Source organism: Convolutriloba macropyga, chromosome 13, assembly GCF_964194025.1.
Source record: "Convolutriloba macropyga chromosome 13, txConMacr16.3, whole genome shotgun sequence".
NCBI classification, from domain to species: domain Eukaryota; kingdom Metazoa; phylum Xenacoelomorpha; order Acoela; family Convolutidae; genus Convolutriloba; species Convolutriloba macropyga.
In genome coordinates this window covers 9,228,177-9,254,494 of record NC_134480.1, presented here as the reverse complement: position 1 = coordinate 9,254,494, position 26,318 = coordinate 9,228,177, and the positions used below count along the sequence as shown (strand labels likewise).

Below are 26,318 nucleotides of genomic sequence, written 5' to 3'. Positions count from 1 at the left end.
ATTTGGACTATAAAAAACTACTTTCAAATACGATTCAATCAATTTCCATAGAGTTACGTACCGAAACAGGTCAATTAGTCCCCTTTTCAGGGACCGGTAAAGTAATATTGACGTTACAGTTCAAAAAATTTGGTGATTAAAACAATGGAATCGTACTATACCAGTCAAGCATCTTCGTTGCCTTATTTTTCTGGACACTATAGACAAAGAGGAAGTGGCTTTGGAGCTTTAGCAAGTGGCATAGGTCGAATCGCCTTACCGCTTGCACGAAAATTCATTCTACCCGCAGCAAAACGTGTCGGAAAAGAACTTCTCTTACAAAGTGTGCCAGAGTTAGTGGATGTTGTCAGCAAAAAAAAATCCGCAAAGCAGGCGTTGAAAAACACAATTTCGAACACAGTTAAAAAGCAAACAGGAGGCTCATTAGCACTGCGAATGAGACGACAAAACCGAATGAATCGGAGACGGTCTAAACGATCTGGCTCAAAAGCTAGAAAAAGTACTAATGTGAGAAAGACTGTCATTTCAAAAAATAAACAGCCAAAAAGAAGTCGGTCGGATTTCTTCGCTAGAGTTAAAGATGATCGGTAATATGTTACCAACAGAGGCAACACATAGTTCCCTGGATTTGTTTGAAAAACCAGCGCTTCTTGTAACTTTTGATGGTAGTTTTTGTCAAAAAGTAGGGCCAGTGTACAGCCCTAACGGACCCATGCTCGAATTTGAGGTGGCTGGAGACAGAAATAGTTTTATTGACCTACAAAAAATTTTTCTGGAAATCAAATGCAAGATAGTTCAAGGTTCTGAAGCCGATTTGAAATATGACGCTGGAGCTGCAGCAGACGTCACCAAAACAGACGCCCCTTACTTCTGCAATAATGTTTTACATTCGCTCTTTTCTGACTGTACAGTATCTGCCAACGGATTAAAAATTTCAAATGCAAATGGAAATTATGCTCACAAAAGTTTCATTGAAACTGAATTTTCTCATAACAAAGATGCTAAAGCAACTTGGTTGGCATGTCAAGGTTATTCCTACGAAGAGAACCCCGGAGCAATTCTGGCAGCTGAAGTTAACAGACGAAAAACTTTGGTTAGACAATCTGCCGAATGTACTTTTTACGGAAAAGTAGCTGTAGATTTTTTTACTTGCGATCGACATCTTTTGAGTGGTGTGAAGCTGCGAATTTCTTTTCGACGATCAATAGATGATTTTGTCACAATTTCTGACGATGCTGCAAAATCCTACAAAGTAAAAATTATAGAAGCTAATTTGTATGTAAGAAAAATGACGTTGAACGATGACGTGGTTTCTGCAATTGAAAAAACTTTACTATCAAGTCCAGCGTCCTATCCGTATTTGGAGACCATAACTAAAACGTTTCTTGCTTCTACTGGCTTGCAAAGCTGGAAACAAGAAGATGTTTTCAGCAGGGAGCCAATTCGACGTCTAGCTATTTGCCTTAACACAAATGAAGTGTTTTTAGGAAGCAAACAACTCAATCCTTTCCACTTTCGTAAATTCAATCTGGAGCAGATTTGTATTTACCGAAATGGACTTCCTGTTGCTGACAGTCCAATAAATACAACTGATGACAAACGCTTATATTTCAACACAATGTCAGACTTAGCCTATATTGACAATGGTCATGGAATTAAATTGTCTGAGTACCCGAGCCATTTTATTATGGTGTTTGATCTCACAAGCACTCAGCAGGCGTCGCATGATTTTATTCACCCTGAACTCACCAATTGTTCAATTTCAATAGAACTCAAGTTTTCAGTTGCCTTGCCAAGTAATATAGAAATTTAAATTATTGGTGAGAAAGCGAGCACTATTTTCATCGATTCGGCTCGGAAAGTTTCTAAAAATCATATTCTGACAAACTAATGGATGAAGACGAGATAAACAGCCTGATTCAAGCATGTAAACTTCTAAAGTACAAATTTTGTGGTGTCTTTGCAGCTGATAATTTTCCCTTGAAATTGTCACAGAACAGATTCATTATTGTGAATGTATCCAGCTCTGATTCTATTGGAACACATTGGACACTTTTGTGTAGGAAGAATGGCAATTACATTTTCGCTGATCCGCTTGGACAGAAATTAACATCATACAAATGTTTGTACAACAGACTGGCCTCCGCTGCTCTTGATATTCAAAACGTGTATGAATTGCTTAGAAATCAACCTATACAAACACAAAACTCTATTTTGTGTGGCTTATTTTGTATTTATGTTGCTCATTACATTTATCACAACACAGAAATTGTAAAAATGAGTGATGTTGATTTGATTCGATTTGCGCTTCATATGATGCTCTAACTAACTCTACTAAAACTCTGCTTAGTTGAATAAAGTTTTTTTTTTCAAAATTTTATTTTCTCTTCATACACCATGCGTACAAACAAAACATCAGTATCAACAAGCAAATTACCATATCCGCTCAAACAAATGTCCATTATTTGGCAGAAAGCACCTGAGTGTGGCCCAGACAAGATATTTTGAAATCTCTTTAGAGATTCACTTGCAAAGCTATCAGTTTGAGTTTGTTGGTTATTGGACTTTGTAATACAATTTTGCAATGACTTTTGATGGAGTTGAAACTGTACGCTGCTTCCTTGCTGTAGTCGTCGTTGATTGTCTTCATTCAACGTCACGTTGCTGTTGTTGTTGACCTTTTGATTAGAAGCTACGTTAGAGAAGTTTGGCAACAGTTTCTGAATTGAGTGGGAATCTATGCTCAAATTTTTGTTGTATTCAACCGCCAAAACAAGCTTTTGAAAAATTTCTCCATTCAGCTCTAGGGTATTTGAATTGGCGAACAAAATCTTAAATGTTGTGTAGAGACAAGGCACTGTATAGCTTTTTTTAAACTTTGATTTGTCTGAAGACTTTGTCACGTCTGATGTATCCACCAAAACATGGTAATGATTAGTTTTCAAAGTGCAAAAGGGGTTTTCAAAATGAACACACACAGCATAATTTTTTACACCATTCAACTCTGGTTTTTCATCGCAAACTGAAAATTTGAACGCCTTCTGAAATTGTTTGAAGAAACCCGGCGATCGTTCAAACATTGCTTCAACCATTTTGATTAATCTGTGGAAGCAGCCGAGGATGAGGACGCTGATTCGTATCCAGAATCTTTTTCTGCTAGTTTAGGTTTTTTAGCCACCGGCTTTTTAGCAACCGAAGTATCTTTTTTCCCTTCTGACTCTGGCACCGAGTTTCGTATCCTGCCACTTTTTTTCATAAGTTTGTCAAATTCCTCTGTTGTAAGGGATATTCTCTGTTCAAATTCGTATTCATTGTCTTTTCTCTTAAAAAGTTTCAAAAAGACATACGTCCCGGTGTTTTCATAGGTTTTGAGAGTAGCTCTTATCAACCTCTTTTCTGTTTTGGATATATCGAAATAGCAATCACCGTACTCTTTGTCTTTGCTTGCAGTGAAAGGCATTTGTACCAAATTAGCTTGGAAGTTTTTGTTGTAGAACGTAGTCAACTGTTAGCGAAAGGTTAAATTATTCAAATGTTAACTATTCATTCCAAAACGGTACTGATAAGGGTGTTTCAAGTGATTTACATATATCACATGTCTTCAGAGGCCCATGTATTTCCCATATAATTTATATATCGCGGAGTTATATTTAGATCAACAAGAGGTATTTCTTGGCATTGCCTTGATAACCCACACACATACACAAATACACACTGGTAGTAGTCCCTAACACCATGAGTTTCAAAGAAACTAACTGATAAGAGGGGAATAATACGTGTTAGGTGTGATAATTCCCTCGTAACAAGGAACCAAAGTGTGGTTTCAATTACAAGCAACGTGCTCCCCACCTCAGGCGCGCGGCATGCGTGGGTTACACGTGTGTGGTCTACTTATCCAACTTGATCCAAATTAATGAAAAACACCTGGCGTTCAACTAAAATTTTGTAAATACATGTGCAGTTTTAAGGCGTGTGCCTAATTCTGTTATAAACAAAGTAGTAAAGCACATATGTTTTCAATCAAAATTCCGGGCCAAAATAGTTGGCCTTTGGTTGTGCCGGGGGCAGATAAGAGAACTGCCACTGGACTCACATTGTTAACTCGCATAAACTACATGGGGGTAAATTCCCCGCTACATTTTACTTCATTTCGGTTCCGAAACAGCAACTCTTTAAGTTTGTTGAAAGTCCACTGTCTGAGCAGAAGTCAAATTTTGTGAACAAATTTCCTTGCGCTTAAAATACCTTCACAACTTTTTCTTGTTCAATTATCAAAAACATTCAATTTGCTTATCTTCTCTTCAAAGCATTCCAAAATTCTTTAAAACATTATTATCTCTTCAAAATTCTTCAACCGCAGAAAATGTCTTTCCATATCCTAAGCGACCAAAACAATGTCTGGGAGCGAACAATTGTGTACCAAACCTTTTACGAAAACTTTGTGGTTTTTATCCAACAAAAAAGGACAAACGAGAAAGAGGAGAATTGGACAACGCTTGAACACTTTATGATACCTAAAATCTTCATTAACTTCGTTGCAACCTTGCCGGACAAAAAGGAGAGTGAAGATTGCGGTGGAACCTTTATCACTTCAGGCGGGTTCGTTCCACCTTTGTCGTTAACACATCCTCTTTACCCGTATGACATTGTGACGCTGCCAAAAGAAACTCGAACTATTCTATACAAATACGATTGTGACTGCGTGCCCTTTTTCGAAAACCAGTTGGGAGTAGTTCGGGCCTGCAATGACCTAGCCGATTTGTGGGGCCTTCCACATTCTCCCGAGTCACCACCACCAACACCAGGATGTGTTTCAACGCCAACTTCTGATCCTAGTGCCACTGTGACTCCGGAGAGCTCACCGTCTCTGTTTTCACCCGTTACAGAGAAACTTGCATGGAATTTTGGCTCACTGCCAACTGCAAGTCAATTGATGCAGAATTTGTCTGCGACCGACTTGGATGGGTCACAGAGAACAAAATCTATGTTCAGTCATATATTTTTGTCTTTATCTTATCACCCTACAAGTGGAAGAGTGATGAGGAAACTACTGAGAAGTATCTCATATGATGTAAAACAACACGCTCTAAATTTTTGGTACCCATAAACTTTTTCATATCTGTAACAGAAAAAAAGTTATTTGTAAAAAAGCAAAAATTTTGTGAAAACTATAAATTTTGAAAAAATTTTTTTCTTTCAAATAAATTGAAAACATGCAATTTTTCAATGTTTCAATGTTATCCCTATGTTTTTTACTACAATTTGAAGGTGTTACTTTAGAAATTCCTCATAAAAAGTTTTAGAGAAAAAACACTTTTTTTCTGAAAAAAAGGTCATTTTTTCCGAAAAATCGAAAAAAATTGATGATGTGGTTGTTTTGCTGAAAAATAGTCAGAATGAGTTTTTCTTACGACTTTGTAACAGAAATAAAAGGTTATGATGATCATGGCCAAAAAACCCCGGGAACACGGTTTTCGCAAACACCTGTTTTCAATTAAAAACATGTGGCTGCCAGATGTTTTGAAAAATCGTGTTCCCGAGGTTTTTTCACACTTCTGTAAAAACCGGTCTTCATAAAATCTCACGCTGTGAAACTTTGATCATAAGAATGAGGAAGCTAGCTGCTCGCCAAGTATGAGTTCCATTAAAAATGGCAAAAAAACCCAAAAAAAATCAATTTTTTTTCCAACTTATAAAAACATTTTTTCTTAGTTTTTTAAAATCTTTCAACCCTCAACTGATTCTGCTACTACCTCCAGTAATCATTGATGGGACTTGTTATACTAAAATTCAAATCTATTTTCAAAAAATTTTTTTTCAATGTTTTTGGTTAAAAAAACTGTGATAATCAACTTTTTTATGCCTAAAAAGAGATATTCAGTTGCACTAGAACACCAATAAAGCCATTTAACCATATAAGGCTCGCTAAAACACGTCATTGCATAGTCATTACGCATATATTGCATAGAAAATACGCATAAGTCTTCGACTATTACGGCAAAACATTGGTATTTGCATTTTAATTCAACTTTGCATAAGACATGATTGTAGCCCTCTTTGGCCAGAATACCAATCATATATGCAAATGGATTTGCATAAAACATGATCTACGCCCTCACTGGCGAATGATGGAATTTGCATAAAGCAGGACTAAATTTGCATAAAATGCTAGACGCCCTCTTACGGGATAAAAAAATGTTGTTTCTAAAGCTTCATCCATCTCCTAATTTAATTAATAGGGCTGTGAACATTGGACAATGATATTATTCACTCTTGTGTAATCCTTTAGTTAACTGATTGGAAAGAAACTTTGTCCCTAGAAATTTCGTTTTGAACATGTTTTCAAATTCAACCAATCAGGACGTTGGTTATTTTTAGAGAGTTGAAGGTTTGGTTTAGCTCGAACTCAAAACCATTTTACTTCAAATTGATTCAACAATGAGTTTCTCGTGCAAATTTTGTAACGCCAAATTCACATTTCGCACCAACCGCAATCGTCACCAAAGGAACTTGCATCCAGATGAAGTTGGAGTGCCAGTGTACCGCTGTGAACACTGTGATTTCACTACAAGAGATCTACGAACTCTCGAACGACATTTCGGAAACCGACATAATCCGTTAGTACAATGTTGTATCTACTGCTACATTGGCTTTGATTCTGCTGATCGCTTTGCCACACACATAAGAGATCAACATGGACTGCCCTCGAGAACTAGTGAAACAAGCAGAAGACCAACAGAATCCGCCTTTCAAGGAGCACTTCAAGTTTTCACTATTGATGGAACAGAGGACGACCAAGATCCATGGAGTTCATGCTGAACAATAGAGACATCATAACGGACCTTATAAACAGCGAAGTTTCGACTGCAGCCAAAAAAATTCAGTTTGTTGTGTCTCTGGATCTGTACAAAGAAAGAAACGAAAATGACAACGAAGAACAAGCTATCGAAATCTTTGCTAGCTCTGAAATGACTACAGTGTACTTGGATGGACTCTCAAACGAAGATTTTTTCAAGATGTTGTGTAAGATGTTGAATATTCTCTTCATGTTTTCGTCACAAGGCAGTGGATGGATTCTACGCAAAGTAAACAGACTGGAAATCAAGATAGCCGCCTTTGCCCCCGTGCATGCATCGTCATATATAGCTCTACCTGGTTTCCTGAACGGATGCCGTTCATTGCTCAACATACGAAACCATTTTGATCACAACTGCTTCGTGTATTGTTTCGTTGCCGCGTATCACATCAAAAATCGAATCAATTTACTGACAGAAGGTCGATCGGGAACTGAAAAGACGAATCCAGATACGTACAAGAACGCGGAACGACAGCCGGTTGGAGACTATCAGATGCCCATGCCCATAAACAGGATCCCATACTTTGAGGACGCCAACGACGTTCGCGTCAATGTTTTCGGGTAAGTGTTTCTTTAATAATATCAATAAAATTCAAATATTCCCGCTCAACGAATCAAAATGTTAAAACTGTATTGGTCTCCATGAATCTGTTTTGTTTACAGAATCGAGGGAACACGTTTGCTGATGATCTACGTTTCCAAAAAGTCAAACAAATCCTTCACAATGGACCTTCTTCTCCTCCACGATGAGAATGCCCATCACTACGTTCTCATCTTGAATCTGGAACGATTTGTCGCATACTTCAAAGGTATAGCGCACCGTGCAGCGCAGCGTATTTGTCGAAATTGTTTTCATTTGTGTACAAACAGAGAAACTTAACAAAACCATGTTAAAACATGCAGTGAACATGCAGCAGCAGAAATTGTTATGCCAAAAGAAAGCAACACTTCCCTACAGTTCAGAAACTGGAAAGCACGCTGGTTTCTTCCTATCGTTCTATACTTTGACACAGAATCTTATCTTGTTCCAATCGCTACAGCACAACCCTCACCCTCTACTTCCTACACAGTTGCAATTGAAAAACATGAACCTTGTGGTTATGCAATAGCAGCCATAGAACACGGTAAAGCAACTCCTGTCTACTTTGAACTCAAAAGAGGTGACAACTGTATGAACGAATTTGTAAAATCTTTGCACGTACTGGCGCGGGACATCTACAACCGAAAACGAGCTTTCTACGGACCCTACCGAGGACCTGTTCCAGCGCGTGAAAATAACACAAGATGTTGGATCTGTGAAAACGAAATAAACGATGAGGCTGAGCTTGTTCTTGACCATTGTCACTACGATGGTCATTTTCTAGGGTGGGCGCATCAACTCTGTAACACTCGTCGCAGAACATCTAACTTTACGCCAATGATTGGTCATAATATCAAAAAGTATGATATTCATCATATATGTCTTGCACTAGCAGAGTGTGAGCCAGAAACGAAGTTTGAAGTTATACCTTCTACGGACGAAAACTATATATCACTCTCTGTTGGAGTGTTCATAAAAAATTTTGAGTCGGAGGCCGGACAACAAGTACCCATCTTCGAATACATAAGGTTAATTGACTCGTTTAACTTCATGCCCCAATCACTCGAGTCCTTGGTAGCTGATCTGCCTGACAATCGCTTTGACATTCTACGCTCTAAGTATGAATCTTATTCCAATAGCGATTTTCAACTTCTCTGCCAAAAAGGTTTTTACTGTTATTCCTACATCACATCAGAACAAGTGTTTGAAGAAAAAGTGTTGCCTCCATTATCGGAATGGAAAAATACATTGCATGGCGGTGAAGTCACTATCAGCGAAACCGACTACAATCATGCTCAAACAGTGTTTTCAAAATTTGGTTGTCAAAACATCGGCGACTACCACGACCTTTATCTAACCAGTGACACTTTGCTCTTGGCGTGCGTCTTTGAGGCTTTCAGAGATATCTGCTATGACACGTACGGTTTAGATTGCGCACAGTACTATGGAGCATCAAATTTATCAGGAGATGCGTTCCTCAAGGTGTGCAAACCCGACCTGCATTTGCTAACCGAGAGAGAACAACTTGAACTTGTAGAGAACATGATGCGCGGAGGAGTGTCTTCAATCTATGAGCAACGACTCTTTCAAGCAAACAACTGCCATCTGCCGAACTATGATGCTTCTAAGCCGTCTACATATGCGTTGATGCTAGACGCAAATAACCTCTACGGCGGCGTAATGCAGAGCGATCATTTGCCCTTGAAGGATTTTGCGCTAGATGCACACATCACGCTCGAGGAAGTACTCAAAATTTCGTCAACGGCACAGCATGGATACATAATTGAAGTTGATATTGATTATCCACCCGAATTTCATGAAGCTCATCAAGATTACCCTCTGGCGCCATCCAAATTGAAAATCAAACATTCTTCGCTGAGCGGTTACCAGAAAAATTTGAAAGTACAGATGCACTTACCTGAAAAGTCATCTGGGCCAAAACTCGTCCAAACGCTGTTGCCTAAAACCGCTACACGCTACATTATCGGCTTGCCCAATTCTACAATTCAATGGGGCTCAAAATTACAAAACTTCATCGGGCATTAAAGTTTGAGCAAGCGAACTGGATGCGACCCTACATGGAGCTAAATACCAGTCTCCGGATTGCTGCCAGTACTGCTTTTGGCAAAAAGTTCTATAAGGGCATGAATAATTCAGCGTTCGGAAAAACGTGCGAGTCGAAAAGGAACCGTGATCAAGTCGTTATTGTTCGAAATGCTCAAAGTGTGCTACAAAGAACGCAAAACTTTCATTTTAAATCGTTCAAAATCTTTGGAGAGAGCATGGCTGCGATGAAAACTGCAAAAAAACGGATTTATTGGAACAAACCCACTATTGTAGGGGCATGTGTACTTGATCTGGCCAAATTACACATGTTCCAATTCCATTATACAGTGATGAAGCCAAATTTTGATTGCAAAGTTCTCTACTCGGATACTGATTCACTGCTATATCGAATCAATACAATAGACGTTTATGAAGATATACGCCAAAAAATTCATATTTTGCAACATTTCGACTTCTCTAATTATCCACCACAGCACCCGCTCTTCTCCAAAGTGAACGAATATGTCGTCCTGAAGTTTAAGGACGAGTTTGCCAGCGTGCCTATTCAAGAATTTTGTGCTCTCAAGCCGAAACTCTAATCAGTAATTGCAATTGGTAAGTTAGTTTTCATCACACTCACACGTATCAATATACAGCTTGTTAGTTGGGACTGTTCCTAATGTTCAATATTTTAATTTAGATGGCGGGGAAAAGAAATCAGCTAAAGGCGTCACAAAATTAGCACAACGACAACTGACGCATGACAGATTCAAAGAAACGCTCTCCTCTGGTCGTTTGATCCGCACGCAAAACCATAGAATAGCTTCTAGCAGCCACCAACTCCATACAGTAACCATTAATAAAGTGTCGCTCAACGCTTTCGACGATAAGCGATACATTCTTGAAAATGGGATCGATACGCTGCCGTTTGGTCACATAAATATTGTCCACGATCGTTTCTTCGACGAAGACGACAATTTCGATAATGAATCGTTGAGTTCCTGGTTGTCTGGAGAGTTGTACGAAATTGAAAACCAGAGGGAAATTGAAACCACAGTTGAAACGAATACTGTCAACGCTGAAATCCCTGACCCCGGCTTCGTAAGAACCGCCGCAATCACAGAGTCTGATATTGATTCTGATGAAATTGCCGATGAAAATGAGATAGAAGAAGAACGTCCGGTCTATAACCCATTTATTGATTATGAAGCGATAGAATCGGACTCTTAATTAACAAAACAATGCGCTATTTTGTATGCAATTTGACGCTTTTGTACGTGTTTAATTCTCTTATCTATAACAGTTTCTATAACAATTCTATTCTATATGTTGTAACGTATAAATTCAGGTTTAATTCAAATCTACTTTGCTAGGTTTTGCCACAAATAAGCAAGAAAAGTTGAAACTGGAATGGCTTTCCAATAGCGCAATACCAACAATAAGCCACCAGACAAATACATGTAGCGCAATTACCACTTTCCTAACTTAAAAGATCTCCCCTAAGGGATCAGGGATCCCCCTCTGCTGAACGGATCTCCAAAGGATCCCCCCCCGATCTTCCTGTATACATACGATACTACTCCGATTACTTTCCAAAATTTTGTAACCACCAAATGATAATCTGTTGTGGGACTCATCTGAAGGCGCAATGTCATCTGAAGGCGAAATCTGATATATGTTGATCACATTAATATGATGTTCTTGAAAATGAAACTTGATGATAAAAAGAACACTTGAATTCCAAGGACAGATATGGTTACCATGCCAATAGGTGTGTAGGGTGAATGTAGAATTTAACTGTTGTTTAGTCGTGGAAAGAAAATGCATCAATTATATCAATATTAACTGAATTTAAAGTTTCGCCATGATAGGCTCCCATTACAGGTTATGAGAAAATTGAAATTCCTTAAAGAAATCGGCCCTGATTTTTTTTCACTGTTTGAAATTTAAGGTGATTACTAATTGAATTAGATATGAAATTACTCCAGGATTCTATAGCTCTGGCGAAAAAGCTGTTTTTGAGGTATTGTGATTTGTCTTGACGTCGAAATGGAGGAAATTCGTTCGTCTGTTCTTTGGTACTGCAGTGTAGGAACCACTAATTTTATGAAAGTTGGAGCTCTATTCGATAAAATTTTGTGCAATTAGGTGGGTTTTTTTAATCTTCAAAAGGTATTCAAATGGAAGTATTTCATACTGTAACTTTAGGTCAAGAGATGTGTCATACTTTTTCTGTTGGAGCAAGACTGTTTTTCAAATGAAATGAGATCAGGACGCTCTATGCTATTGCAGAAGACAGCACTATAACGGAAATGACTATCACTTATAGTGCATAGAGAGCTCTTGATTGCATAAATTGCTCTTACTCCTCAGGCCATTTTTCTACAGCGCATTTTTCACTTCCTCCTGGTAGTTAAGATTTTTGTCATAAAAATCTAAGTATTTCACTGCATTTTTAATTGCAAACTTTTCACCAGAAACAGTTATGGAACATGTCTTTGTTAAGCAATTTTTGACTTTTTGCAATTTCATTGAGACAAGTTTAATGGTTTGTTCAAATATGCAAGATCTGGCTTTGCAGTTTAAGAAAAGCAGACCTTAATCCAGATTTTACGCTAGTTCTCATGAATTTTTATGGAACATCAACTCATCAAGATGTAGACGAAACAATCCAGTTTCTAACAAGAAAATGAAAATCTAATTAAAAATAAAATCTGTTGGCAAGTTTAGCAAGTGTTTTTCGTAGCATTTGTTGTGTTGATTAAGGGCTGTTTAGCGTTTTTCGCAAGACTTTAATTTAGTAAACCTGCATTTTCTTACATCTTTTCCGTGTTATTTTTTGACGATGTTTTGTTAAATATGGACTTGGGTGAATTTTTGTTGAAAAGTGATGAAGTAGATTATATTAAGTTTTATGTTTATTACAATCAGTTTAATGAGGAGAACATTCATTTGTTTTATGTCGCTGTGTTGTTTGCTGAAGATTGTGCCCACTTCGACTTCGAAGGATATTGTGAAACCCATTACTTTTCCATACATTGGGGAAGTGCCCGGACGTGTAATAACTACACTCCTTTTACAACATCTAGATTTAATTTTCATCAATGTATTATTTAACCCTGTTCATGCTAAATTATGATTGGTTCACAAATTTATATATAAATTTTATATTCATCATGTCTATAAGATTTTTGTCATCAAGATTTTCGACCAATCACAATTTACCATTGTTATGCGTATTTTTGATTATGTGATTTTTCATCGTTGAATGTTAGTTGCGGCGCACCTTTGGTGTTAGATAAGATCTATCCGCGTCATGCCCTGTTCATTTAATGTCGAAAGAGCTTCAAATTACGCGTTGAACCGATTTATAGAAATTATTCCATGTAGTCAGCGAAAACTAATAAAAGTCTGTCCTCTGAATCGACTGGATTTTTGGGATGTCATGGAAAACATATGTATTGGTCACGTGACTCTGATGAAGTGACTAAGAAACGCAGCGCTCAGCGAGAATCGGGTAGCGGTTCGAGATATAACCCAGAATTTTGAAGTGACTTATGCGGAGTCAAGTAGCCTTGAAACCTGAACTTGCAGGTTTTGAAATGCCGCAGTTTTCAAATTTAGCGCTGCATATATAAAAGTTTGGAATTCCTAAATCTGGAGCTGTATATAGAAAAATCGGGTCCTTCCCATTATAGCCCCCCATTATGGTATAGGGCTATACGTTATATGAAATTAATCTGGGGGGGGGAGGGGGAGGAGGAAATAATGAGAAAGGCCCAAAAAATTTAGCATTAAAACTCGGACGTAAGTTAGCAACAGTTCTGTTCATCATCGCCTCAGGATCATAACCCTCATATGTCCATAAGTTATCCCTGTATTGTTTATTAGATTGGGTGGGTGAATTGGATGAAGGGTGCCGAAAACTACACAGTGGCACCTGGTATCTCCTACAGTGACATTATGGTACCCACTTTAGACACCATACGAAGTGCTTACGTCATACACATGCTCATCACCAACAAGAAACCGGTTAGGCTAATAGTATAAACCAGTTTTGTGGTTGAGGACTTACAATTGCTTGCCTGTTTGTACATTCTCATGTGCTTATCTATTTCGCGATTTCTGCCGCAAAATTTTAAACTTCAATTCATCGTCAAAAGTGGTTAGGCAACGTTAGATGCGTGAACTACCAAAATTATTGTCTGGCCTATTTGTTTTTGTTTCATGTCGTAGAGGTTCTCAAAATGGACGATGAGAACTTCAAATTACACGCATTTTAGTGAGATGTTCAATAAATTTTTGATCTGTTCCAATTTTTGAATTTGAATGAAGGGATCAATTTATTCATAGAAATTTAAAACTGCAACTGATATTACATGCATCAATTTTTTTCGCGAAAAGAATATGCTTCCCATTTCTGAGTTTTTATTTTACTTAACTCTTTTTTTTCTTACTGGTCTCGCAGAGGCTGTTTGTCAATAGAATAGCTACCATGTTTGTACTAATTTTCTGAAATAATTCAGTGGAGGAAATAGTTGTCAAAGTAAAGAGTTGTTTTTCTAATCGGGACCTTTTAGTTATCAGCAGGTTGCCACATTCATTTTCTGGAATTAATTCTTCATTTATGAGACCTCTTCTTCACATTGGAAAGTAATCTTTACCAGTCTAAACCATAAGATAAATTTACGGATAAAAACTTTTTTGCGGCTTACGAAATTATTTTAAGGTGATCATTAAATACAGATTTTATTTAATACTTGATGTAATTAATTTAAAACTTGATAATTATAAACGGTTTAAAGACTATTGGAAAATTCAACCGACTGGTATAACCTTATCCCTTAGCTCTAGAGAATTTGATTATTAATTGCTCTCAAACGAAGTTTGTAGCAATTATATTAGTCCTGTTGGTCTTTTTTATGCGATTTTTCGTTTGACCGATTTTTCGTCTGACGATTTTGACTTTTCGTCCACAAAAACGGGATAAACCAGTAGCGTCCAGCGGGCATTAAGTGCTCTTAGAACCTTTTAGCTTTGTTTCAGCTCAGACTGTTTTAGAGACTTATACTGATGGTGTGAAGAGCGGTTCTTAGAGGTTAAAGACACCCCCGCTGTTGACCCCCCACCACTATTGCCCCCCCCCCCACCACTTCCCCCCCCCCCCCCCACCGCGCTGTTGCCCCCTCCACCCCACTGTTGCCCACCCCTCTCCCTCCCCATCAGTCCACCACCCCGTGGTGCACCCCCCCAACCTTCCGTGGCTACGTTCGAACAACTGATCGCTAAAAACACGCAATTTTATACTAATTTTCACAATTTTTTTAAGCTTTTTGAAAATTCTGTCATTTTTGAGTTTCTTAAGTCCTAGGTGTTAAGGAACCTTGTCTAGGAGTTTATAATAGGTTACTGCATAGTTTCTAGTGGTAGTGGCATGGCTTCAACATTTTAAAATCACGAATTTTAGCATTTTTATGACAAAACGTGCAATTTTTTTCAATTTTTAACATTTATTTTTCATTATTCATGTCTTTGCAGTCACAGGGGCCAGAAAACGTCCTTAAGGTTTTCATATTAATTTACTGCATTTACTTGCATTTTTTTCAAGTTTTTTGAAAATTTTTGTCATTTTTTAGGTTTCTCGAGCCTCAAGAGCCACATAAACTCCTCTAGGGTTTGAATATAGGTTGCTGCATAGCTTTTAGGTGTAATGCAATTTTTTCCAGGATTTTAATATCAGCAATTTTTTAAAAATTTTTGCAATTTTTTCAAGTTTTTTAAATCTTTTTGAATTTTTTATCATTTTTCCGGCACCAGGTTCCTCATCCAAGGTTTGATGATAAGCTATTTCATAGTTTTCATAGTTAGAGTTAATGGAATGGTTATCATTATTTCAATGACTCCAGTTTTAGCAATATTTGATAATATTTATTTTTTTTCAAATTTTCGGAAAATTTTTATCATGTTCCAAGTTTATGCATCTCGATGACCCAGTGAAACTATTTAAAGCTTAAAATAGGGATACTGGATAGTCTCTTGAGACAATGAAATCTTTTTGAATTTTTTAATATCTTGAATTTTAGCAATATTTTGTTAAAATTTGTGATTTGTTTCGCAAATTTTTTGAATATTTTTGTCCTTTTCTGAGTTTAGCGAGAATTACTGGCCAACGAAGCTTTTCAAGTCTTTTTAAATTTCATGTCTTTTCAAGCTGTTCAAGTCTTTTCAAGCTTTTTTTAAATTAAATTTTGCAATATTTTGCAAATTTTTAAAATATCAGTTTTTTTATTTTTTTTTTACTAAAAAGGCTAGAAAACTAAAAGTTGCAGAGTCAAATCAAGCTAAAACAGGCCTCACTTAACCGTGGCTAGCTGCTAATGATGTCAACCGCTCGCTGGTCGTTTGAGAGCAATTCGCCCGACGTTAGTCGGTTATGTTACATTTGTTTATCTTCAAAAGCTCGAGACCGCGCCTGCTTCATATTTTTCTCATATAATTTTAACTTTATTCTTAGCTATTTCAGAACAATTGCTTTAGCTGTTATGTGTCGGTCCTACTGGAACTGGAAAGACACTGACCATAGCTGACAAGCTGCTCAAGAACATGCCCTCAAACATTGTGACTGAATTCTTCACATTTTCTGCCAGAACTTCAGCCAATCAGACCCAAGATTTGATCGACTCCAAACTTGACAAACGGTTAGATGTATTCTGCTAAATTTATTTTCATCTAATCTGAGCCGGATAAATCAAACTGTGTTTTCCATTATTTCGGAGAATTATTACTTAAATTTGCAAAAAAATTTTAAAAGTTTTCAGTTTTTTTCGTCATTTGAAGAAAGACGTCAAAACTTGAACGCAGATTTTTTGGTGCCGAAACGTTGTTGTCAAAATTACAAAAATGTCGTTTATTCTATAAATTTAATCGCTGATTTCTGCTTTACGTTTGTTTTTCGTTTATTAACGGTTGTTTAAAAAGTGCTGAAACGTTGTTGTCAAAATGCATCCATTCTATAATTTCAATCGCTTTGTTTTTTAGTTTACCTTTTAATTTTTCATGATTTTATCAAGTACAGCCTATGCGTGATTCCTGGTTTGGAAGTACTTAAGATAATAAAATTGGTGTCAATTAGTTGTTAAATGTTTTTGGAATTGGAGCGCTAAAAGTTCTAAACTTTCTCCCGGTTTTGCAGACGCAAAGGAATCTTTGGCCCTCCTTTGGGCAAAAATTCCGTCTTCTTCATTGACGACCTCAACATGCCCGCTCTTGAAACCTACGGAGCCCAACCGCCCATTGAACTGATCCGACAATTCATGGACCATTCTGGCTGGTACGACCGCAAGGCCATCGGATCGTTCCGGACCCTGGTTGATATCACGTTCCTGTGTGCCATGGGACCCCCTGGGGGTGGTAGGAACCCAATCACGGCAAGGTTGACCCGACATTTCAACTACCTGTCCTTCACCGAAATGGAAGATAGCAGCAAAATGAGGATTTTCTCGATCATTCTCAAAAGTTGGCTCGGTGAGTAAACAAATCTGATTTTTATAAATTTTTGGCCCACGTGTTATTTATGTTTAGGTCATAACCAAAACGAAGGCTGATGGTTTTATTCATAACTTCAAATTGTATTAAAGAAATGCGCTTTGAAAATTAAGTGTTATAATTAACTCTCTGCTATCATAACTAACATATTACTGTAATAGTCGCCAGGGCCAATCACAGGTATATGAGCTAATCAGAAAGGTATATAAAAATTTGATATTGCTATGGGGTGACAGTTTTCCTGCTAAGGGGGTGGTTTCGGGGTAGTTTCGAGTCCTCTTAGCTGTAATAATTTGATGCAATTGATGTTCGAGAATAAAAGTCAACTTGTCTCTTTGTAAAAACGGAACACTGAAAAAATTGTACGTTACGTAATTGACTTCAAATCTGATCAATGGTTCCAAATTATTGATTTCATACTATAATTAATAGCCGCCCTCATCTTCTCAGCCGGCTATTATAGCGCTCCTATTTTTTTTTTTACTTCGTCGAATAAAAAAATGTTTCGCTTTACCTCATTTTGCCGCCTTTTCAACATTTTGCGTGAAATCTTTTTGACTTCTCTAGGCTAGTTTCTCTCTGCTCTCATTCTGCTAAAAGTGATTTTGAACATCAGTTGCTCAGCAAAGCAATTCAAAATGAACAGTCAGTATAAAAAATTGAAGTCAGAAATAGAAACGGGATAAACCCATAAAGCCCAATTTTAGATGCCCGCTATTTGAACGTCGGTCCTATAAGTATTAGTTACCTCTCTCTAATGCTGATTGTTATTGATAGTAGCCCCTGTAGCCTCTCTCTAAGAAACAAGTATGTTCAACTACGAAATGCCATCAAAATAAATCGGACTTAAAAAAATGTTTTTGTACGAAAATCTTTTTTTTCAATATCTTCTGTTATTTCAATCCCAGTCATGCTTATTGGAATCAACGGCGGCTATTTTCCGGCAATCTGCCGGGTATGTTTGATTATTGTAATTGAATTGACCGCCTTCAATAACCAAGTTGATTAATTAAAGGTTTTCTGGAGAAAAAATGGCGTTGACAGTACAGCGATTGGTTGTTACGTAATCACGAAATAATTGACAAATTTTGTTGCATAATTTTACAGAGGATGCAGAAATGCCAGGTTGTGAAATCTTTCTCTTTAACTTAACCTTATCTATCAGAAACTTTTTTTTCCACTCAAATAAAATTTAGTTTTGGTTAATGATATGTTTAATGTCGATATTTTACAGCACAAATCATTTTCATTCAAATGATATGTCTTATTTTATATTACATTATAGAAATTAAGAATAGGTAATTGTTCTAAATATGTCCTGCTTTTCAGTCTCTAATATTTCAACCCTATTATAAATTAAGTACATTGATTAATCCATCATCATTTAAACAAAGCTTGTTTACATCCAAATTAAGTTCCATCTTGTTAGGCGAAGGGGTCGGTCGGGTCTTTGTTTTCATTTTGGGCATAAGGCAATGTACTAATCTTCTCTTTCATCCATTTTGTTTCTTCATGCCGTAAAGGACGAGCACCCGTTAATAGTAAGTGTTTACATTTCACATGCAGTTTCAGTTGGTATTCTAATGCACGTTTTCATCTCCGCACCATTCAAGATCAGACCAACACTGTCTAAGATTTTTCACGTGTTTAGAACCTAGATGTGACAGTCGGTGATTTTCATAGAAGTTTTTCACTTACACAAACCTATGCGAGGCTATTATGTCGATACCGATTCCGATTCGATATATGCAAAAAAGTATTCAATATTTTTTGATGAAAAACTCACGTATGCCTAATTTTCTTTAGCATGCAGAATCAAAGATTTCCCTGTAGAACTGTCAGTTATTGATTGTAGCATATCGCCAGGGGGAAGTTTCCCAATATTAATTTGATTTTTCCCTGCAGATAACGGCCCACTAGGAACTTCCCAGTGTGACTCAATGACTGAGGAATCAATCCATGTCTACAACACAATCGTTGCACAACTACTTCCCACACCCGCCAAGAGTCACTACACTTTCAATCTGAGAGACTTGTCCAAAGTATTCCAAGGCATTCTTATGGTAGATCCTACCAAGATTGAGGTATGATTGCATTTAGGGAGGGGGTGGGGTGGGGGTTAGTCCCTTATTATAGCCCTGTAAAAGTGAAGCCACCACCCCCACACACGTTAAGCCGTCAAAGTTAATGAATTGTATGTGAAGGGAGGGGGATTTGTTCCAGCACCACTAAACAGGGAGGGAAGGGAATTTTAACGTGAGCTAGGGTCCATAAATGGTAGTTTCAGCTTTAGTGACTGATGGATGTGATCATACAAGCAGTGATATGAATGGAAAGTTTGCACGATATGAAATATGTTAGAAGACCCATTGTTAGAACATAAATGCCTGTAGTGGTATAAATATAATGGGGGGGGGGCAGGGTAAGGGGTTGTCATGCTATAGCCTCACTAACCGACGGGTTCGGGTTTTCATTCTATTTACTCAAGTTTGTACTTCTGCTTCGTAACTTTGTAATACCGCGAGGCTTCCGGAGGAAATAGAGGATTAAAAGTACTCGTTCTTGTTATTTTGGTTTTTCAAACTCGTTGAACGTGAACTATTTTCAATTCTGAATTTCGGTTGCTAAATCAGAGCGTGGGCGAATTTCCATCTGTTGTTTCAGTCAAAAGAGCAGCTGTACCGACTGTGGTACCACGAGAACCTCAGGGTCTTCCAGGACCGTCTGATCAATGACGAAGATCGCACCTGGTTCAGCAACCTACTCAACCAGAAAATCACTGACAAGTTCGCCTGTCAGCTGGACAATGTTCTCAACCAGTACCCAATTCTTTACGGAGACTTCATGAACCCCAGCTCGGATGTGAAACTGTATGCGGAGATTCTTGACCATGAAAAGGTACAGATTATTTGGATCTCCTTTTAGGTACTAGCATCTCCTGTACCCGATTCTTATCAGAATCGGCTATATTCATCCATATCACAATTATGAATCTTTTCCCGAAAAACCTTCTGTGCGAAGTCGGTACAGTTGTTACATGTGATTTCTGTTCTTCATCGTCCGAGCGTGTTTATGACCCCAGTTACAAATTATGAGTTGTGATAAAGCAGGTTTTACAGTACATACGTGCGAGGGGTTTAAAAGTTTTATGCCCTCAAACCAACAATAGATGCTAAATATTACTTACATAATAAGGCTTCGGTGGGATGTCAGATTTTTTAAATCAATATTATCAATTGAGGGTATTGGGTACGAAATATACCTTGAAGTTATTTCATGGTTGATGTTTTTGAAGGAAAATGTATTTTTAAAGCAGATCAATAGTGTATTGATTTTTGAAAGAATGGTTATTTAAATCAAAATAATCATCAAGTAATTGAGAACCTACGAGCTGAGCACATCTTTCGCTGCTACTCTGTGTTTTCAATTACTTCGTTAACTGATATTACGAGAAAATCTTTCTAGAGCATGAAATGTGAAAACCTGTCCCACGATCTGTAGTACCACAGTAATGACATAATAGTGTCGGGCAAAGTAGCTGTGAAATATTTCGAGCAGATATCAATTGAAGTAATGGTTAAGTGACTCTGCTTGAAGTCACTGAGAACTTCAGGCGTGTATCGAGAACCGCTAAGCTGTTCGAGATATTAAGTCAGAATTTCGAAGTGACTTCTGAACAGGAAACGCGCACGTTTTAAAATGACGAAAGTCATGGGAAGTCAACTTCTGGCTAAGTTGCAACTTCTGGCATTTTAACTTCTGGCACTGCAGACTTTCGGCATTTTAAAATGTGCACGTGAGTGTTTTAAGGAATGCTAGTTTGCTGTGATGGGTTTAGAAAACCTGTAACGGAATTGAACCGAGATTTTCATCAACTTGATTGGAAAAAATATGGATCTCTTCTGTCCCCCCATTACAAAATATGTGTTGTTATATATCATGTTACCATATAAAAATATAGCACGTGCGCCAGGGGGCGTAAAAGTTATATGCCAACTAAGCTGGGGGGGGGGGGGACAAAATAGTGACCCAAAAATGTTTATCTTAAGTTTTTTCCAGCTGAGTGCAGTTCTGAAAGAATACCTGGAAGACTTCAATCAAATAAACACAGCAAGGATGAACTTAGTACTGTTCATGGACGCAATTCAACACGTGTGTCGAATCAGCCGAGTCATTCGTCAACCAATGGGAAACAGCCTGCTGCTCGGAGTCGGTGGCAGTGGTCGGCAGTCGTTGAGCAAGCTGGCTACTCATATGGCAGAGTATGATCTGTTTCAAATTGAACTGACGAAGAATTACGGAAACACGGAGTGGAGGGATGATTTGAAGAGTATTATGATGAAGGCGGGGCTGGAGAATAAACCGACTGTGTTCTTGTTCCCAGATACGCAGGTTAATTTTTTAAATATTTTTGAAAGAAATACTTGTTAGAAGGTTGAAAGGGGGTGAAAGGGATCTTTTCCGTTTGTGCCCCCCCCCCCAGTACGTTATGCTCCCCCCAGTGACAGAGCACGTGTCATTACATAGTAAATCATTATGTAAAAATATTGCACGTGCGTCTGGGGGTTGCAAATAATATGCACCCACTAAGCTGGGGGGGGGGGGGGGGGGCACAAACGGAAAAGATCCGTTGAAAGAGAACAATCTAATGTAAATTATGCATTAAGTAAGCTTGGCTTGGCATAGCTGGACAAGAAGCTCTAATTGTTCAACGCATACTTATTTTGATAAATGAGGCTAGAGAATTGAAGTCTTGAGGAGCAAGAAAGAATGTGAGAACGGGTTATAAGAGATGCCCAAATTCGAGAATTGCAGACCAGTTGGTGTAATGGTTAGCACAATAAGCTAGCAAGTAAGAATTTCGGGTTCGAATCCAGTGCTGGTCCATTTTCAGACTTGCTGCCCCTAGTTTGAACCCCTCGCCCAACAATTCTGAATTTATAAAACTTGAACTGTTTCCTTTTCCGCAGTGAGCCAAACTGTGAGTGGAAGCGGTGTAATGCGCATAACAATCAATAAACAACACTGTAAAGGTGCAAATATATCAGTTATAGACGGTTAATTTTTACTTCGGGGACGGAAATAATTCCGAAAAGCTTTCAAAAAATCAAAAAAGAACCTTTCCGGACTTGAGTCTCAGAGTTTTTCAGCGCTAAACCAGCACATTTCAAGAGTAAAAACTTAATTCCGTTCTGAAACATTGTATCTCCAGAGTATTTCAAGTTTCTTTATGTGCAGTTTTTCTTAATTATGATTACATAAAAAGTTTCTATAAAAAATTTAAAAGTTTCAAAAAAAATTTCAGATAAAGAGCGAGTCGTTCCTGGAGGATATAAACAACATCCTCAACTCCGGAGATGTGCCCAATATCTATGTGAATGACGAGCCAGATAGGATCAACACTGCTATGAGGCCAATTGTGATTGATATGGGACAACAACCCACTAAGAGTAACCTGTTCTCAGCTTACACGAAGAGAGTCAGGGCTAATCTGCATCTGATTCTCTGCATGAGGTATGTCAATTCATTTATACCCAGACTGTCCAGAAAAAGATGCAAAAATAGCTTCAAAAAGACACGATCAAATAATAATACTTTTGTTTCCGCGTAATCGCAGCATTAGGTGTTTAGACCGTAGTGAATTAACATTCGCCTGTTCTCAGTTGTTCTTTTCTGTTGTTCCCCACATTTGAGACTGTTCATTTTGTGGACATGCATGCTCTTTTTTGGTAACTATGGTCACGTTTTTGCGTCTGGAACCATCACATGGTAGTGTCAAATGAAAAGACACGAACAAGTTTTAATAAAGAAGAGAATTGCAGGATTTAAAAATTCCGATTCTACAATCATTTTGTTATATCGAATGGATATCTTGAAGAATGATTTTAAGGGAAAATTTAGTGCAGAATAAAAGCTAAAAGTTTTTAGCTGTTAGTTATCGCATTTAGTTATGCCACACATGGCAAATGATTATCTAATGAATAATTTTAAAGGGAAATTTACGAAAATGATTAACAGACATGAGCAAGTTTCGATATATATAATGAAAAAAATGTACTTGAAGAAAATTTAAGGAAAAAATAAGTGAAGGAATGCTTTTGATAATCATAGGCATGCGGTATATCAAATAATTTATATAAAGATGGAAGAAAGAGATCTGCTTTTACAGAACAATTGCAAGAATTAAATTTTTATTTGTTTCGATGTGAGAAAACCTGTGCATGAGATATATCAAATTATTTATCTGATGTGTAAATTTAAGCGGAAAATAAAGCAAGAAATGTTTAACAGATAAGGCTTATTTTTAGGCAAGAAAAGGTTTTTAAAATTTTGGAATTTTAAAATTATCTTGTAGATGATTTCAAAAACGTAATGTAATGACAAATTAAATGAAGGATCCTTTTCATAAATTCTAAGCAAGCATGAAGAATATCGAAGAATGTATAATAGTAAAGAATTTAATCTACAAAATAAGAGACGAAATACCTAAAAGACTCGAACAAATTCCAATAAACAAAACAATTGATGGATTTAAGCAACTTTGAATATATATTAATTTTTGCATGTCAATTGATTATCTTGAAGAATAATTTTGAGTAAAAATTTGATGAGGTAGTGATTTTTTTTAATCGGACGCTTGAGATGTAGTCAAGTGGTTTATCTAAAGAGATTGAATTTCAAGAAATGTTAATGAAGTGTTGAACACGGCTATACTAGGCCATCACTTTTTCTCGTATTCTTTTTTGCTCTTAGATTTAGTTTTCGAAGTATTTTGGTTCTTTAAGTTTAAGTTACATCCAAACAATGCTCTTGCAACATGACTTTATAGAAGTGATTGAAAAATCAAATAAAAATGGCTATTTACATTGAAGCTAATGGCAAGAATTAACAGAAGCAGCAACAACTAGTTAGTAACCTAGATTGCAGTAACAACTAGTTAGTATCAAATAGCGCCCTTAGAAATGGAAATTGAACTGAGATAGTTGAAAATATGTTGTAAGTCAAATGTTCGGTGTTTCTTTAAAAAAATGTCGTAGTTTCTAAGGATTGCTTTAGAAAAGCTTATGATTTTGATTTTTTAGAAGGGATCTGAAAATTGTACATTGGTGTGCTCTTAGCTCCAATGCAATTTCTGCATAAGGCTACTAAAATTGCCTTGTTAAAAGAAATTGTTGTCTCCTCTTGCTGGTACCAGCGCTTGTGTTGCAGAAAAAAATGTAGAACGTGTAATTTGGTTTCGGTATCGAAAAGCTCACAAAAAATAACTCCATTTTATGTTGGTAAGAAGTCTTTGCGCTTAAATTTTCAGTGAGCATTTAGGTGTGTTGATTTAGCTCGTTCTTAAATAGAGTTTGGATTAATCAACAATTCTGAGCACCACTAATGAGTTTTAGGATCTTTTCCGTTTGTGCCCCCCCCAGTAGGTTATGCGCCCCCAGTTACAGAGCACGTGCCATTACATTGTAAATCATCATGTAAAACTATAGCACGTGCGTCTGGGGGTGCAAATAATATGCGCCCACTAAGCTGGGGGGGGGCTCAAACGGAAAAGATCCGTTTTTCCTTATTGTCACTGTTGTCCACGCACGTTTACAACTCTAGTCTTAAATCGAGAAAAATGCGGACATTTTTGAATAAATTTACTGGATGAAAGGACAGCTATGTTTTATGAGGTTTATAAATATAGGTTTTAAAATAGATTTAGTAACTAACTGGATCTTGCACTATTATTTGTGTGTGTTACCAGTCCGATTGGGGAAGTGTTCCGTGCCAGACTGCGCCAGTTCCCTGCCCTTGTTAACTGCTGCACCATTGACTGGTTCTCAGAGTGGCCAGAGGAGGCTCTCCAGAGCGTGGCTCATTCTGCTCTGTCTGAAATGGGAGATTTGGAAGCCACTGAAGACGAAATTGAAGGAATGGTTAGTCAACTCTATCCAATTTTTTTGGTTACATTCGGGGATCGGATCTCTTCCGTTTGTGCCTGTTCGGTTGTGATAGATTGATGTCAAGTCCCACGGGCCGCTATGTCAGATTTAGTTTAATTGAACGCCTAAAGTTAAATTTCTCAACCAATCAGATTTGAAAATTCTATATTTTTGTACGTCTATTTGTTGAGACATCACCAATATGAATGAATACTTTCAAGCGATATGCTGACTAATAATAATAATATGCTTCACTGATTTAAGTCGTCTCATGCACCTCCCTTTTGGCCGGGGCCTTATAGTCATCAAACCTTTAGAGGAATGAATTCCAAGCCATGAAGACCAGAGCATCGGTGCGAAGAACCTCTGGGGTCCGGCTCTTTGAGGAGTTGAGTCCTGTGAGACTTCTCATGTACTTTTTCCAACGAACTAACGCAACGATTTCTTTAATGTCATACAAGGAAATAAGATGTATGACGTCATCTATGATCCTCGTTTGACTACTTTTAAATGGCTACCAGGATTTTCGACTGGAGCGATCTGATATTGAATTATTGAAGTACAATTCAAAGTATTTTGAATTGTAATATTTTTCAATCATCGAATTTTTTTTGCCCGCCTTATAATATTTTAGGTTACTGTGGAGTCTAAATTTCCAGGCTAAATATGATGAAAGGAGTGTTTATAGCGTGGAAAAACCGAACTTTTTGTCATGTTTAGACAGCATACGAAATTATCAGCGTACTCCTTTCGTAAGATAAAAAATATATAGACATTATAGCCAGAGTACTTTCTGACTATAATGTCGTTCATTTGTGTGATTTGGTCTATACTAACCCTAGCGTTACTCAAATTACTTCAGATATACATGAATTTTATACATATTCCAATGTTATCCTTTTCTAAAAGTGGCCCTAGCTTTGTTCCTGTTTTAGACACTATTACAAAGACTTGTAAGCTTCTCGTGGTTACTAATATCATGTTCTAGAATATTCTCATCATAAGCGCTCTATTCACACACATTAAGTAATCAAGATCAATCGCAAAATTAAATCGAAATTTTGTATATATATTTATTTTCAAATCAAAATTTCTTGAAACTCAAGCTTTATAAGTTTGCTCCCATTTTTGTCATGTTATTTGAAAAATATAATTTGTAAAACATGAAGTAGAAGTTTATGCTAATCAATGATACACTTCTCAATTTCGGCGTTTTTTAAATTTCGGCAGAGTGCAATACCATCATTGAAAACAATTTTAACTTTTTTAAAATGAAAACTGATCCCAGAACGTCATATCTCTCATTTTTATCTCTCATCACTTCATCGATCATTTTAAAGCGCTAGCAAATCACAACTAACTTATT

The 26,318-nt window shown here is 37.2% G+C and overlaps 1 protein-coding gene across 1 annotated transcript in view; it reads left to right on the top strand.

Moving 5' to 3' along the window:
* The window catches only part of LOC142352043 (dynein axonemal heavy chain 1-like), a 234,705-nt gene that overhangs the window by 78,320 nt on the left and 130,067 nt on the right, over window positions 1–26,318 (top strand). The window contains 11 exon segments of the mRNA XM_075404390.1: window positions 12,466–12,540; window positions 13,374–13,514; window positions 16,020–16,180; window positions 16,675–17,006; window positions 18,551–18,568; window positions 18,933–19,111; window positions 19,692–19,925; window positions 21,087–21,419; window positions 22,333–22,541; window positions 24,775–24,946; window positions 25,888–25,905. Coding sequence (XP_075260505.1) covers window positions 12,466–12,540; window positions 13,374–13,514; window positions 16,020–16,180; window positions 16,675–17,006; window positions 18,551–18,568; window positions 18,933–19,111; window positions 19,692–19,925; window positions 21,087–21,419; window positions 22,333–22,541; window positions 24,775–24,946; window positions 25,888–25,905 — 1,872 coding nt within the window.